This window comes from Scardinius erythrophthalmus (genome assembly GCF_964197995.2).
Source record: "Scardinius erythrophthalmus genome assembly, chromosome: 20".
Lineage (NCBI taxonomy): Eukaryota > Metazoa > Chordata > Actinopteri > Cypriniformes > Leuciscidae > Scardinius > Scardinius erythrophthalmus.
In genome coordinates this window covers 31,315,469-31,332,875 of record NC_138240.1, presented here as the reverse complement: position 1 = coordinate 31,332,875, position 17,407 = coordinate 31,315,469, and the positions used below count along the sequence as shown (strand labels likewise).

Below are 17,407 nucleotides of genomic sequence, written 5' to 3'. Positions count from 1 at the left end.
GAGCTTCTGCAAGAACCAATGAGGTTCATTCTCGTGTTACGCAGCACGTTTGAGCTTCAGCAAGAACCAATGAGGTTCATTCTCGTGTTACGCAACACGTTTGAGCTTCAGCAAGAACCAATGAGGTTCATTCTCGTGTTACGCAGCACGTTTGAGCTTCAGCAAGAACCAATGAGGTTCATTCTTGTGTTACGCAGCACGTTTGAGTTTCCACAAGAGCCAATGAGGTTCATTCTCGTGTAACGCAGCACGTTTGAGTTTCCACAAGAGCCAATGAGGTTCATTCTCGTGTTACGCAGCACGTTTGAGTTTCCACAAGAGCCAATGAGGTTCATTCTCGTGTTACGCAGCACGTTTGAGCTTCAGCAAGAACCAATGAGGTTCATTCTCGTGTTACGCAGCACGTTTGAGCTTCTGCAAGAACCAATGAGGTTCATTCTCGTGTTACGCAGCACGTTTGAGCTTCTGCAAGAACCAATGAGGTTCATTCTCGTGTTACGCAGCACGTTTGAGTTTCAGCAAGAACCAATGAGGTTCATTCTCGTGTTACGCAGCACGTTTGAGCTTCAGCAAGAACCAATGAGGTTCATTCTCGTGTTACGCAGCACGTTTGAGCTTCAGCAAGAACCAATGAGGTTCATTCTTGTGTTACGCAGCACGTTTGAGCTTCAGCAAGAACCAATGAGGTTCATTCTCGTGTTACGCAGCACGTTTGAGCTTCAGCAAGAACCAATGAGGTTCATTCTCGTGTTACGCAGCACGTTTGAGCTTCAGCAAGAACCAATGAGGTTCATTCTCGTGCTACGCAGCACGTTTGAGCTTCAGCAAGAACCAATGAGGTTCATTCTCGTGCTACGCAGCACGTTTGAGCTTCAGCAAGAACCAGTGAGGTTCATTCTCGTGTTACGCAGCACGTTTGAGCTTCTGCAAGAACCAATGAGGTTCATTCTTGTGTTACGCAGCACGTTTGAGCTTCAGCAAGAACCAATGAGGTTCATTCTCGTGTTACGCAGCACGTTTGAGCTTCTGCAAGAACCAATGAGGTTCATTCTCGTGTTACGCAGCACGTTTGAGCTTCAGCAAGAACCAATGAGGTTCATTCTCGTGTTACGCAGCACGTTTGAGCTTCAGCAAGAACCAATGAGGTTCATTCTCGTGTTACGCAGCACGTTTGAGCTTCAGCAAGAACCAATGAGGTTCATTCTCGTGTTACGCAGCACGTTTGAGCTTCAGCAAGAACCAATGAGGTTCATTCTTGTGTTACGCAGCAGGTTTGAGCTTCAGCAAGAACCAGTGAGGTTCATTCTCGTGTTACGCAGCAATGTTGAGCTTCTGCAAGAACCAATGAGGTTCATTCTCGTGTTACGCAGCACGTTTGAGCTTCTGCAAGAACCAATGAGGTTCATTCTCGTGTTACGCAGCACGTTTGAGCTTCTGCAAGAACCAATGAGGTTCATTCTCGTGTTACGCAGCAATGTTGAGCTTCTGCAAGAACCAATGAGGTTCATTCTCGTGTTACGCAGCACGTTTGAGCTTCTGCAAGAACCAATGAGGTTCATTCTCGTGTTACGCAGCACGTTTGAGCTTCTGCAAGAACCAATGAGGTTCATTCTTGTGTTACGCAGCACGTTTGAGCTTCAGCAAGAACCAATGAGGTTCATTCTCGTGTTACGCAGCACGTTTGAGCTTCTGCAAGAACCAATGAGGTTCATTCTCGTGTTACGCAGCACGTTTGAGCTTCAGCAAGAACCAATGAGGTTCATTCTCGTGTAACGCAGCACGTTTGAGCTTCAGCAAGAACCAATGAGGTTCATTCTCGTGTTACGCAGCACGTTTGAGTTTCCACAAGAGCCAATGAGGTTCATTCTCGTGTTACGCAGCACGTTTGAGCTTCAGCAAGAACCAGTGAGGTTCATTCTCGTGTTACGCAGCACGTTTGAGCTTCTGCAAGAACCAATGAGGTTCATTCTTGTGTTACGCAGCACGTTTGAGCTTCAGCAAGAACCAATGAGGTTCATTCTTGTGTTACGCAGCACGTTTGAGTTTCAGCAAGAACCAATGAGGTTCATTCTCGTGTTACGCAGCACGTTTGAGTTTCCACAAGAGCCAATGAGGTTCATTCTCGTGTTACGCAGCACGTTTGAGCTTCAGCAAGAACCAGTGAGGTTCATTCTCGTGTTACGCAGCACGTTTGAGCTTCAGCAAGAACCAATGAGGTTCATTCTCGTGTTACGCAGCACGTTTGAGCTTCAGCAAGAACCAATGAGGTTCATTCTCGTGTTACGCAGCACGTTTGAGCTTCAGCAAGAACCAATGAGGTTCATTCTCGTGTTACGCAGCACGTTTGAGCTTCTGCAAGAACCAATGAGGTTCATTCTCGTGTTACGCAGCACGTTTGAGCTTCAGCAAGAACCAGTGAGGTTCATTCTCGTGTTACGCAGCACATTTGAGCTTCTGCAAGAACCAATGAGGTTCATTCTCGTGTTACGCAGCACGTTTGAGCTTCAGCAAGAACCAATGAGGTTCATTCTCGTGTTACGCAGCACGTTTGAGCTTTAGCAAGAACCAGTGAGGTTCATTCTCATGTTACGCAGCACGTTTGAGCTTCTGCAAGAACCAATGAGGTTCATTCTCGTGTTACGCAGCACGTTTGAGCTTCAGCAAGAACCAATGAGGTTCATTCTCGTGTTACGCAGCACGTTTGAGCTTCAGCAAGAACCAATGAGGTTCATTCTCGTGTTACGCAGCACGTTTGAGCTTCAGCAAGAACCAATGAGGTTCATTCTCGTGTTACGCAGCACGTTTGAGCTTCAGCAAGAACCAATGAGGTTCATTCTCGTGTTACGCAGCACGTTTGAGCTTCAGCAAGAACCAATGAGGTTCATTCTCGTGTTACGCAGTACGTTTGAGCTTCAGCAAGAACCAATGAGGTTCATTCTCGTGTTACGCAGCACGTTTGAGCTTCAGCAAGAACCAATGAGGTTCATTCTTGTGTTACGCAGCACGTTTGAGCTTCAGGAAGAACCAGTGAGGTTCATTCTCGTGTTACGCAGTACGTTTGAGCTTCTGCAAGAACCAATGAGGTTCATTCTCGTGTTACGCAGCACGTTTGAGCTTCTGCAAGAACCAATGAGGTTCATTCTCGTGTTACGCAGCACGTTTGAGCTTCAGCAAGAACCAATGAGGTTCATTCTCGTGTTACGCAGCACGTTTGAGCTTCTGCAAGAACCAATGAGGTTCATTCTCGTGTTACGCAGCACGTTTGAGCTTCAGCAAGAACCAATGAGGTTCAGTCTCGTGTTACGCAGCAATGTTGAGCTTCTGCAAGAACCAATGAGGTTCATTCTCGTGTTACGCAGCACGTTTGAGCTTCTGCAAGAACCAATGAGGTTCATTCTCGTGTTACGCAGCACGTTTGAGCTTCTGCAAGAACCAATGAGGTTCATTCTCGTGTTACGCAGCACGTTTGAGCTTCAGCAAGAACCAGTGAGGTTCATTCTTGTTTTACGCAGCACGTTTGAGCTTCAAGTCCCTGTAAAGTCAAAATTAAGTATGTGTTCTGAGTTTGTCACACCACAGAAAAATGTGTTATTAGCCACCCAGTCAAATTTTAATGATAAAAAAAGCCGGCAAGTACATCAAATAAGCGATCAAAATCTTGAAAAAATGAGCAGTAGTCTCTGCTCTCAAACGCTGGGGGCGTGTCCGCTGGCTGCGCTGAAACCACGCCCACTCGCGGGAAAGCTCGCTGCCGTCGACTCACAACAACACTCAACTGTCACCGCTACAGCCGGAAAGGATGCTCCTAGCAGCTTAATTTGTTTTACAAAGCCATACATGTTCGAGCCTGGACTACCTACTATAATTATGACATAAGCACACAAGGCAACTTACACTCATTGGTGGGCACGCACTGCCGACGATGGCACCAGTTGTCGGCGCGACGGGAGGATGAAGGCCGAGGCGGGAGATAGTCGGTTCGGCCACATTCACCAGTAACAGCGGATTATCAGTGAATGAATCCCAGTTGTCTGCGACGAAAGTTTATAAAACTATCCCGTGTAAAATGATCACTACAGAGGCGGGTTTTGGCGGTGATCCTCAGCTCTCCATCATGTGGCTCTTCACAAAATTAATCCACCTCTTGTTGATATGATAGTTTTTCGGAAATTTAAATAAGGACACCGATCTGTTTTGTACGTGATCGCATCCAGGTAATACGCATTTCCGTGACAAAGGCATAGCTAGCTAGCAAACTGTAGGATGTAGTAAATAATCGTACTGACAGTAACTCGCGATTGAGTTGCAAACTGATGTGAATGGGGCTCCAGTGCGTCATCAAGTAGGGGCGTGTCCAATAGCTCAGGGGGCCTCAGTGCGTCATCGAGCCCCCGTTTTAGCCCCGCCCAAAAAATCCGGAACACAGCAACGGTGAAAAACTGTTTAACGGTCTAACTCCACAATTCAGTACTTCACAGTGCACAGTCTTTGTAATATGATTTAGCAATACATTTCTAACATTTATAATGTGTTTAGAACTTTTTTTTTGAATTGCCTTTACAGGGACTTTCAGCAAGAACCAGTGAGGTTCATTCTCGTGTTACGCAGCACGTTTGAGCTTCTGCAAGAACCAGTGAGGTTCATTCTCGTGTTATGCAGCACGTTTGAGTTTCCACAAGAGCCAATGAGGTTCATTCTCGTGTTACGCAGCACGTTTGAGCTTCAGCAAGAACCAATGAGGTTCATTCTCGTGTTACGCAGCACGTTTGAGCTTCAGCAAGAACCAATGAGGTTCATTCTTGTGTTACGCAGCACGTTTGAGCTTCTGCAAGAACCAGTGAGGTTCATTCTCGTGTTACGCAGCACGTTTGAGTTTCCACAAGAACCAATGAGGTTCATTCTTCTGTTACGCAGCACGTTTGAGCTTCAGCAAGAACCAATGAGGTTCATTCTCGTGTAACGCAGCACGTTTGAGTTTCCACAAGAGCCAATGAGGTTCATTCTCATGTTACGCAGCACGTTTGAGCTTCAGCAAGAACCAATGAGGTTCATTCTCGTGTTACGCAGCACGTTTGAGCTTCAGCAAGAACCAATGAGGTTCATTCTCGTGTAACGCAGCACGTTTGAGTTTCCACAAGAGCCAATGAGGTTCATTCTCATGTTACGCAGCACGTTTGAGCTTCAGCAAGAACCAATGAGGTTCATTCTCGTGTTACGCAGCAATGTTGAGCTTCTGCAAGAACCAATGAGGTTCATTCTCGTGTTACGCAGCACGTTTGAGCTTCTGCAAGAACCAATGAGGTTCTTTCTCGTGTTACGCAGCACGTTTGAGCTTCAGCAAGAACCAATGAGGTTCATTCTCGTGTTACGCAGCACGTTTGAGTTTCCACAAGAGCCAATGAGGTTCATTCTCGTGTTACGCAGCACGTTTGAGCTTCAGCAAGAACCAATGAGGTTCATTCTTGTTACGCAGCACGTTTGAGCTTCTGCAAGAACCAATGAGGTTCATTCTTGTTACGCAGCACGTTTGAGCTTCTGCAAGAACCAATGAGGTTCTAGGGCTGTGTATTGGCAAGAATCTGGCGATACGATACGTATCACGATACATGGGTCACGATTCAATATATTGCAATATATTTCGATACTGTGCATAAGGCGATATATTGGGATTTTTTAAAAGTAAAATATATTAAAATATTTGAAAAAAAGACATGATGTGCATAAAAGTCAAAGAAGTTTACTTTAGGTAAACAATTCAGTACACAGAAAATCAAACTGCCAGTTTGGGCTTGTGGTTTACAGGTTCTTAGTGAGCAAATGTTTATATGCTCAAGTAGGCCATAATAAAAGAAAATAGGTACATAGCCCCTGTCACAATACAAAACAACAACGTGAACTGGACGAAAATGAATGAAAGTGGATGAAAGTGAACAAAATAAATGTGTCATATATTGAAATCAAGTTTTATGTGATAAAAGATTTTAAAAGAACTGGACGCGCGAATGAGGCGAACCGCGCCGCACTAAACGCCTCGTGCCGCAGGACCTCCAGACGCGCGTAACGCGTCTTTGCATTGACTTAACATTGCAATCACTCGCGCCAGATGCTCTCTTCGCGTTTGATGTGAACGATGCACGCGATTACATTTAGAAATAGACAAGCTTTGTTTCCAAATGCACCAAGCAAAGATATCCTTTCAGTTGTATAAACTTTTATAAAACCAGCCAATATAATCACAATAAACACATCCAAAATGAAATATTTAACATATAGGCTATATAACAACTGCACAACGTCTAATTTGTAAACAAAATGATTTACGCACTAAATCCAGCATAAACTCCGGCACAATTTGCATATGTTTAAACTCTCAAGGTAGACATCACATCCCGAACCTCGCAGCAATTGGCTGCAGACTGCGTTTTTCGCTTGATATTTGTATAAAGGAACTGCCCAACTTTTTGACGCTCTCGGTCGCTCTCAACGCTTTCTCCGGTCCGCTGTCAATCCTAAAATGTCCAGTGGACACGCACCGTTATAGGCGAGCCTGGCGAGGACACTAGTGGTGCGTCTCAGCATAGCTATCTATTGGTAGGGATTTAAACAACATAAACGTGAACCACTGTCTTAAGGTCTTACCATGAATATTTTTGGACGTAAAAAAAAAAAAAAAAAAAAACGATATTGCGTTTTTGAAAATCGATACAGTATTGCAAAATAAAATATCGCGATACTCAAGTGTATCGATTTTTTCTTACACCCCTATGAGGTTCATTCTTGTTACGCTACATGTTTGAGCTTCAACAAGAACCAATGAGGTTCAGCAATGTCTCTCGCGCATCAAGAGAATTCGTTTGAGCTTCTGTTTATGTTCACTGATCAATGTTTATATGTGAATAAAAGCCTAAATTAAATCTGTTCATCATAAAAAGTGATTGTGTCTCTTCAGAAAATTTGGGCTAATCCGCTCAATTCATATGGATTAGTTTTATTATCTCTTAATGAACTTATTGAAGCATCAGTGTGGTAGTTGCGTGTACTATCAACGGAGGGACATAAATCTCTCAGATTTCATTAGAAAGATCTTCATTTGTGTTCTGAAGATGAACGAAAATCTTGGAACAACATGAGGGCGAGTAACTGATTACAATTTCTTCATTTTTGGCTGAAATATCCGTTTAAAACAAATCAAGCCAAATGCATTTTTTTCCTTTTGATTTTGGGGTGTACCAGACATGTTTTTGTGAGATTCACCTGATGAAAACTGTACAGGTCATTTAGGCACCTCACCATCCCCTACCCAGCCCAATGTGATAAATAACTGCACGTGATCGGCCGTATGATTTAAAGTCAAAATGTTTCTCTGACCAGCAGAGAAATATTTAAAAAAGATATTACTCTTATGTACAAGTCTGAAATAGGAACCTCTTTAAAAAAGCAAGGATTTCATTACAATCAAAATCCTCTTTTGTGCATTAGCACAAAAAAAAAATAGTATACTGTAATTTTAAAACTGTAACTATGTAAAGATAGATGATCAAGTCGTGGTGAAATGGAGATGCATCTAAAGGGGCATTTTGAATGATTTAAGGTTGCTATTTATCTCTAGGGGCCTTTTTACACCTGTTCACTTCATGCGTTTTTACTGATCGAATAGATATCTGATTTGTTAAAACAGTTCCATTCGGCAAAACGGATGTAAATCCGATCTTCAATTCCCGTGCTATATGCAAATTTAACGGAGTTCACGTCAACGAATGAAACAGATAAACGCTGCAGTTTATTTATCAATAGGATCAATAGGACCGCAATAGGATAAAGAGCGGCATCAGCACTGGTCGGATCACTTAGTCTCGTAGGGCATTTACATCTGGTCTTTTGACGATCAGATGTCTATCCGATAGGAAAAAACGCATGAAGTGACTAGGTGTAAATAAGCCCTAGTGCACATGTGCCAAAGTTCACTCATGAAGGGCCACTGTCCTGCAGAGTTTAGCTCCATCCAGCTCCTAAACACCAGTTTCTAGTATCCCGAAGACCTTGATTAGCTGATACAGGTGTGTTTAATAAGGGTTGGAGCTGAACTCTGCAGGACACTGGCCCTCTAAAACTGAATCTGACATCCCTGCTCTACAGAATAAGACAATCTGAAGGCACTCTTGATGAGACACATGAGGCTAATTTCTGTCGCACTGCTGTAAGAATCCATATGAAAGAAGCTGAACATCATTTGTAGTCTGTGTGTACACGTGTGTCAGGTTGGTGCTACTGCAGGGTGAAGTACCTGACGAGGCTGGGGTCGGGGTTGTAAGGTGGGGGAGGGGTACAGTGAGAGGTGGACACTATAGACTGTGACGGGTGAGCTCCATTCACGTCACCGTTAGACTGCATGTGGTGTCCACCCATCATGTTTGTTCCTGCATGAACAAATCCACAAGAGCCAATCGTCAAAACCTAGATGAACACTCGCCAAACATCAAATGAGCATCACATGGGATTTAGAGATCAAATAACACTTTGCTAATGGCCAAATGTCTGGTAGCTTTTCATGAATGCAAATGTCATTGCTAGAACAATAGTCTTGCTTTCATTGAATGAAAGGAAATCAAATCAAAGAGATACCCTAGTAAAAAAGAAGTGTGCTTGATTGTATTGAATGTGCAATTGTAGTGTACTTCAAATCTTAAAAACTAATGGCAGATAATATATTACTGAAATAAAAGGTCACTTAAGTCTACTTAAAGAGTGAGACTATTTTGAAAAGTGCACTTTGTAATAGTTTCAAATTAAAAGTGTTACTTTAATGTACATTTTAAATATAATTTTTTGCCGTGTTTTAAAGTACACTTATTTTGATGTGTTGAATAACATACTAAAGCACATGTAAAGTACTTGATTATGATTTTAACTAGTGTTATTTGAGATTACATTTAAAGTTAATATATTTTAATTGTACTAAACTGCAACTACATTATCACAACTGTGCAATATATTTAAACACATGAAGTACAAGTTTCAATAGAAATGCCATTAAAACTCTTTAATGTCATTTCTATTGAAACTTGTACTTCATGTGTTTAAATATATTTGTTATATATATATTATTGTAGTGTAAAATAAATGTTTGCCAGTACATTTGGCAGTACACTATAACCACATTTTAAAGACAACAGAATTATGAAATTTCATAATGTACTTGTAAGTCCTATTTCAACGATGTACTTGTAAGTCCTACTTGAGTGGGTTAAAAAAAGCACTCTTTTTAAAGTAAAGTAATTGCATTTAATAAAAGTTATAAGTTAATATAATAATTTAGACTAGAGTAACTAAAATATATAGACAAAATCAATAACATTTTTTAAAGATTTTTTAAACATATATATATATATATATATATATATATATATATATATATATATATAAAATAGTTTTATATAATACATATACGGATATATATATATATATATATATATATATATATATATATATATGTCGTGGAGGAGCTTACCCATATGTGACATGGATGCAGAGGGTCCTGCGTTCTGCTGAGTCTGTTGTGTCACCAGCTGATTCACTGAGGGAAGCTTGCTGATGGACCCGTGCATCTTATTCATGTTATTGAGTGTGCCATATGGAGACGGAGAGGTAACATGACTCCTGTGAATCACATGAGAGGAACACAATTATATCCGGCCCTCTGTGGAACACTACAATACTGGATGCTGAAGAATGAGCTGAAAGAGGCCATATCATGGACAGCTGAAAATGCTTTTCTACTGATACATAAACACACTTTATTATTCACAGTGCAAAGCCCTCTCATCAGTTCACCAAGCCATGTACTGAAACTGAGCTGGCTTGTATGACATTTTAGCTATGATATTGCAATCAACACTGTGACTCATTTACTAACCAAGGCCTGTATTCAGCAAATTGGTAGGTATGATATTACTGATTGTACATGCAATTTTGTAAGCAAATCATAACAGAGGTAATTTACTTACAGTTATCAATTGCAATTCAGGTTTATTGGCAAAATTGACAGACTTTCAGCTGTTTGCAATGAACAAATCAAACAAAAGTAATTGAAATAGCTCAACACAACAAATGTTTCAAGTGGTTTTCCGCAAATTCAACTGAAAATTCAACTTTTAATGACTTCTGCAGTCTCAAAATGATTCAGTGTCCCTGAGTAGAATCCCTCACAACAGCACAACTCTGCAAAAAAGATGTTGTCTCAAGCACACCTGATGAGGGCTTCATTCATCAAGAGCTTCATTAGTTGCTCCAGGTGTGCTTGAGCTAGAACACACTAAATATCTGAACTGGCTAGGTTTGTTGAGTGTCACGTTTGACTACATCAAGGGTGCCCAATCCTGCTCCTGCCGATCGACTGTCCTGCATTAGGGTTGGAGATGAGCTGTGCAGGACAGTCGATCGGCAGGATCGGCCACCCCTGGACTACATGTTAGAAATATGGCTAAGTCAAAAGGATTGTCCAAGTATTTAACTCTATATACTGTGTCTTAAAGTTACAGTAGCAAAAATGCTTTTTTTGTGAAAAAAAAAAAAAACGACTAAAAAATATGAAATAAAACAGAGAAGTGTTGTATAAGTATATATACAGTACTGTTCAAAGTTCAAAGTAAGATTTGTGGTTGGTGATGTTTTTCAAAGTCACCTAACATACAGACATACACACACAAACATACAGTTAAACGGTAATATTGTGAAATATTATAACAATTTAAAAGAACTGGTTTCAATTTGAATATATTTTAAAATGCAATTTATTCCTGTGTTGTCAAAGCTAAATTTTCAGCATCATTACTCCAGTCTTCAGTGTCACATGATCCTTTAGAAATCACTCTAATATTCTGATTTGCTGCTCAAGAAACCTATTATCAGTGTTGAAAACAGTTCTGCTGCTTCATATTTTTGTGGAAACTGATCTTTTTTTTTCTCCAGGATTCTTCCAGGAACGATTCCTCAACAGTATTTGTTTGAAATGCTGATTGTCTGTCACTTGACTCTGAACTTTTAAACGTCAGCATGTGATGCATATATAAACACTCACTGTCTCTGTAGGAGCTGCTGTTGTTGTTGTCTGTATGAGTCCACTAACTGCTGTGGTACAAACTCCACAAGTTCCAGACTGTCCTTTATCTTCATCAGGATGTCAAAATTCTCCCGACCACGCACCTTCAAATCAAACCAAAAATATTACAATAACTTAAGACATTTGAGGGGGGAAAACATTATTTTTTTAATCACAAAAATTACACAAGTATGTTTTGCATGCTTCCACACTCACTGGTATGTAATACATCTCTTCTTCTCCATGCCGCCTCTTCTTGATGTTGATGGAAGGGCCTGTAATATTGGCTGGAGTCTGCTTGAAATCTGTAAATTCATAAACAGAATCTCCAGTTTTAACCAGAGATAAAATAACTAAGGGTGTGTTCACACTTGCACTTTGGTTCTCTTTGTTCTTTTGGTCCAGACCAAAAAAGATAATCATATATTTGGTCTTGGTTCATGTAGCATTCACACAGTCATTTTTAACAACAAACCTAAAGATGGCAAACAAAAAAACGGCTTTTATGACGTATATTTTGCTACGGACATCTTGTGCGTATATATGATGGTATTTTTACCAGCTGAGAACTGTAAAGGAGTCAAACCAGCAACAGGAATACCTCTGTCGCACACAAACAAAGATCTGCTGCGAGGAGATTGTGTTTCTGATGCCTGTACCGAACTGTAATGGGCAACGTAGCTCCTATGACGAGAAAAATCAGGTATGCTTGAGCATTCTGTCAGTTTTAGGGTATTCTGTCCTAAATCCATTCCATCCATTCTGATCCATTCTTGAGCATTCTGTCAAAGAACCCAAAACTGGATCCTGTTTTGGGTTCGTTTACATGTCTTTGGTCCGTGTGGCGTTCAGAGTTCTTCTGGAAGTGGACCGAGACTTTTCTTTTCTTTTCAGGGGTTTCAGTGCGCTTGTTTGGTGTGCACCAGGGTTCAGATGGCAGCGTTCACACTTATTCAAATGAACAGCACTAACAGAGCAATCACACCAGGGTTCGTTTTAATCGAACCAAACCTGCCAAGTGTGAACACCCTATGATAACATTTACAAGATTAGAAACTTATTTTAAATATGATAGGAAGAAAGAAATGCATTCATGGCTTACTTCGTTTATTGGCATTTCCATTTTTGGCCACGCTATCATTTAGCGCCTGTTGCTCCCTGAAATGATCCTCATCTGCTTTGCGGTCACGACCCGGACACGCACAAATCCGGCCCTCAAACGAACGCCTACCGAGAACCTGTCCGCTGTGGGAAAAGATGGTAGAGTTCAGCTTTAACTTTTGGCATAACCAAACTGAATCTAACCTTTCAGTTTTCCTAGTCATGTTAATAACTTGCATGTTGTTGTCATGCAGTTCACAGCTAAATGAATACATTTGTTATGACTTCTGTTTGTCTGAAGCAAAATAAGTGAAGAATCACTGTTTTGCAAAACACATGACAAGCAAGTAGTTTTCAGTGCTGAAGAAAACAGTAAAGGCGTTCACTCACTCTCGTGTCTCCAGCGTGATGATGATGAGGATAGGCCTGCGGTTCATTCCACCGACACAACTGCTGTTGCACATGAAGTTATACAGAATGGTTGTGAACTCAGTCCCCACCTTGAGAAAGAGAAACAAAGATAAACATGTTCAGTTTCTAGCATTGCATTATATTGCAAATATAGCATATCATACGGCATTGGAAAGTCAAATTCACTTTAATGATTTAATTTAAGTTCACTCAGAAACACTGAAATGAACCAGTTAAAAAAACTGATAGGCCTATAGTGATTCATCCGAGTCATCAGTCAATAATGTTCAAGATGTCCCTTTTTTCTTTTACATGCCTTTTTTTAAATGCAGTTTTAGTTAAAAAACATTTGTTTTTGAACACTTAATGAATTTATTTAAATAAACTATTCAAAAGAACCAGAAATGTATTTATTAATCAAACATCAGCACTGACAGAACGTAAGAAATTCGTGCCTCTAGGTGGCGCCACCAATTTGCCGCAAAACGGAGCAACAGAGTAAAAGAGGAATAACTGCAGGTATTGTTACTGAGAATAATCCTTGGGCTATTTATAGCCAGTCAGAACATGTTAAGCGTCCTGAACCTGATCATTGCATGGTTTCACTCATTTTCAAACCATCAAACATGTATATGTGTACATTTGTGAAAACGAATGTACACATATACACGAATGAACAGTATGTTTGTGTATGTGTGCTTTTGCACATAGAAAACCATAAAAACAGTTTATAACGAGAAATGTTCTCTCTGAAGCATTAAGCACACCACACTCATAGTGTACTTCAAAGTTTATATATTTTTTAAAAACTTTACTTGCAGATAAAATAATATTACTCAAATAAAAGGCCTCTTAAGTGTACTTAAAGAGAATAGACTTTAATGAATATGTACATACGTACATATGCTTCGTGTCGCGCCTAACAACGCTCCTTAGCTGTTATAAAAGAACTGTAAACCTGTAAAGCCGCTTCAGATATCGCTTGAATGAACAAAAACACAAATTTATGCCAAAATGGCTGTTTTGTCGAGTATCCTCACAAGCACAGTTAAATGAGTTAAATGAAGTCTTAAATGTATGTAAAGAGTTGTGAGAAAATAGGATGTGTGTCAGGTCTTAAAGTGACAGCAGCCTATAAACTCGTGCTGTGATGTCTGTGATTAAAATTATTCAAAGAACAAAAGACAGAGAAAATCACTCAAATCTCTTGACTGAATAACGTTTGTAGCTTTAAGAAGGATTAATCTATATTTAATTTATAATTTATGCAGTGAATTGTGTAAAGAGTTTGAAGTGTTATTCAATTTCTGTGTATGTATCCTACCTGTTACACCTACCTGAAAATCTTAAAGCACTTTTAACAAGGTAACATGGTTCAAAAATAGGGATGGCCACAAGTACTCGAGTACTTTGAACGTGACAGCAATGCTCGATCATGAAAACGACGATCAACCTAACTTTAAAAAATATATTTTTCTATTTTTCTGATTGGTTATTTCAGCATTTTGGGCGGTAACTGAGGTCTGATTGGTTAGCGTTAGACAGCACACCTTGCAGACTGCCGTAATAAAGTGAAACTGGATTTGAAAGGCAGTGATGCCTGGAATCACTTTGATCCTGAAATACAGTGCAAGATGTACAGCACAAATATGTCACATACATAACATTATAATGAGAACACGATTGTAATAGATTAAAATGTTGTAAATTCTTTGTGCTTTAGTTGCCAGTGTATCAGGGCACTGTATAGGGAATCCACAACGAGAGTTATACATCAGACTAGCGCGGTCAAGTTCATGTGCGCATTTGTGTCCTTTTGTGCAAATGTAAGTTGTAAGATTACTTTAAAGGGATAGTTCACTTTGAAATCAAATTTTGGTATGTTTTAGCTTACCTCAAGGGCATCCAAGATGTAGGTGTCTTTTTTCCGCAGTAGTTTCAATTTTGATATTTTTAGGTCAAACCGTTCTTGTCTGTCAGTCATATAATGCAGGTCTATGGTCACTGTCTCAAAGAGCATGCACAGAGTCCAAATTAAAACAATTCCCCATCGTCCAAATTAAACAATTCCCCATCGTAAGTACACATTGATGGCCTAAGACACGAAACGAGCGGTTTGTGTGAGAAAACGAACAGTATTTATATCGTTTATACCTCTTATACACAGCCACGTCCAAGTGATCTGTGGGCGCGGGCGCCTCCTGCTGTGTGACGTGTGCGCAGACTGGTGCATAGATATATACACTAGATGTCGCCTTAAAGACATTCGTTCCAATGAACTGCCGTAGACAAGGCGACATCTAGTGTATATATCTATGCACCAGTCTGCGCACACGTCACACAGCAGGAAGCGCCCGCGCCCTCAGATCACTTGGACGTGGCTGTGTATAAGAGGTATAAACGATATAAATATTGTTCGTTTTCTCACACAAACCGCTCGTTTCGTGTCTTAGGCCATCAATGTGTACTTACGATGGGGAATTGTTTAATTTGGACGATGGGGAATTGTTTTAATTTGGACTCTGTGCATGCTCTTTGAGACAGTGACCATAGACCTTCATTATATGACTGACAGACAAGAACGGTTTGACCTAAAAATATCAAAATTGAAACTACTGCGGAAAAAAAGACACCTACATCTTGGATGCCCTTGAGGTAAGCTAAAACATACCAAAATTTAATTTAAAAGTGACCTATCCATTTAAGATTACTGTAAGATATGTTGTCTTTATCTCATTAATCTCATATAGGACGTGTTTGGTTGAGTATATTAACCAGCTATAGCAAAGCACTGCAGTTTACCGACCGTTGTTCATTCACTCTTCAGTTTCAGCTCAAATGCAATGCCCGACATTACTGACTATGGGTTATTTGAGATGGTCATATTCTTTTTAGATAGGCTATTTCTTTTTCAAAATCATTGATGATATTAATAATGCAGCAGTATTATTTTGTTCTCATATTTTTTTAACAGTTAGGTTTTATTAATCATGATTAACATATAAAGATGTACTTAAGTCCTTCTTAATTGGGTCAAAAACAGCCCTCTTTACATCAACTAACTGCATTTAATATAAATTTAAACTAAATTACACTTTCATTTAATTGAAAATAACAATCAGTAAATAATTGCAATTAGTCCACACTTAAGTATATATATTTTAAAGTATATTATTTCCGTTTAAGCACTCTTTTTAACTCTTTCCCCGCCAAACACAGAATTTTCCTTAATTTGTGAGAAAAACGCTTCCCCGCCAAACACAGCATTTTCCGTGTTTTCATTGTAAAACGCTAGGGGGCGCTACGACATCTTCTGAAAGAGTTCTGAATTTCCTGATCAAAGCACATGGGAAGAAGATGCAGAAACAAGCGATGTCATATGTAAGCAGATGCAAATGTAAAATAACGCAATCATCAACATTAAACAGCATATAAACCAAAACTGCCTAAAGTTATCGAATGAAATGTCGACCCAGGACAAGGTATGTTTTGATCATCATTCTGAAACCCATCTGGACGTAGTGTGTTGACAAAAACGTGATTTTCTCAGCTTTTTGCTCAAAATGTTGCATTTTTTATTAAACTTACCCACATTCAAGTGTTGATAAAAAAAAAAGAATGCATGAAGCTAGAATAAAACATTTTTTTTCTTTAAAAGCAGAGGGTATGTTCTTTCGTATGATAAATTGCATATTCAGATATTCAACAACAAATATTCTGGGAGTCATGGCATTTTTGTGAAAATGATCAAAAATGCTGGCGGGGAAAGAGTTTAAAACATGTTGTGAGAAGCAATATACATTTTTTACATTTTCTGATGAAAATGTGAGTGATTCACCCTGTTTCTGTGGGGTTGCTAATACGTTCTGAGTATGTTTGAGAATTGTTGAACATTGTGCAAGACACTGTGGAACTGACATGCATCTGCAACTATTCAACTAACCTGTGGATTCTCATAGGGAACTAGCACACTCTGTCGGCCTGTCACAGGGTCATCCACATACTGACTCAAATTATTGCCCTCCACCCGTATCAAGTGACTGGCAGGAGCTGTCTGACCTGGACAGAGAGCAGGAAAAGAAAGCTTCTCAATTAGAGGAGGAAGGACAAGAGGAATATTTCTGTTTGTGTTTGACAATCTTTCTCAAAATGATGATAGCTTTGGTTATTTTGAGGTGAATACTAAGAATAATACACTGTCACTGGATGTAAATAGGCAAATGCTTAAGGGTCTATGATTGGATCTTTATTGCAGTGATAATTATGTTTCTACCATGTTATATGTTTGGTTAAGTTCTTCTAATCCTAATTGATGGAGTGTGTAGCTTTTCATTTCTTAAACATTCATGTGGGAAGACACACATCATGGCCATATTCCAGGATGATAATGTGCAGTGCAGATTCATCAGGCTCAGATTGTGAAAGAATGGTTGTGAGGATCATGAAGAATCATTTTCACACATGAATCGGCTCCTCTGAGTCCAGAGCTTACATTTATTGAAAGTCTTTGGGATGTGCTGGAGGAGACTTTACAGAGAGCTGGACTCTTGTATTGACAATACAAGATCTTGACATTAAATTGATGCGCCTCTTGATGGAAATAAATGTTGTGATGTTATTTCCATCAAGAGGTGCATACATTTTTGGTCAAGGTCTGTTGCCAAACACACATAACATGCTAGAAACATAATAATCACTGAAATAATGATCCAATCATAGACTCTTATGCATTTGCCTATTTAAATTCATACAGCAACTTTTTTTGTGTTCATATTATGAATAATGATAATAATAATA

At 39.7% G+C, this 17,407-nt stretch overlaps 1 protein-coding gene across 5 annotated transcripts in view; it reads right to left on the bottom strand.

Annotated features, from left to right (window-relative positions):
• Positions 1-17,407, bottom strand: part of tp73 (tumor protein p73) — a 47,507-nt gene that overhangs the window by 8,913 nt on the left and 21,187 nt on the right. For 3 of the 5 annotated variants that reach the window (XM_081349052.1, XM_081349049.1, XM_081349050.1), the window contains exons 4-10: positions 16,554-16,669; positions 12,590-12,699; positions 12,201-12,343; positions 11,315-11,403; positions 11,078-11,202; positions 9,509-9,657; positions 8,285-8,417 (exon numbers count right to left, since the gene is read on the bottom strand). In XM_081349052.1, the coding sequence (XP_081205178.1) occupies positions 8,285-8,417; positions 9,509-9,657; positions 11,078-11,202; positions 11,315-11,403; positions 12,201-12,343; positions 12,590-12,699; positions 16,554-16,669 (865 nt within the window). Of the gene's footprint in view, positions 1-8,284; positions 8,418-9,508; positions 9,658-11,077; positions 11,203-11,314; positions 11,425-12,200; positions 12,344-12,589; positions 12,700-16,553; positions 16,670-17,407 lie in introns of all 5 variants that reach the window. The other 2 variants (XM_081349048.1, XM_081349051.1) reach the window with 1 other exon arrangement.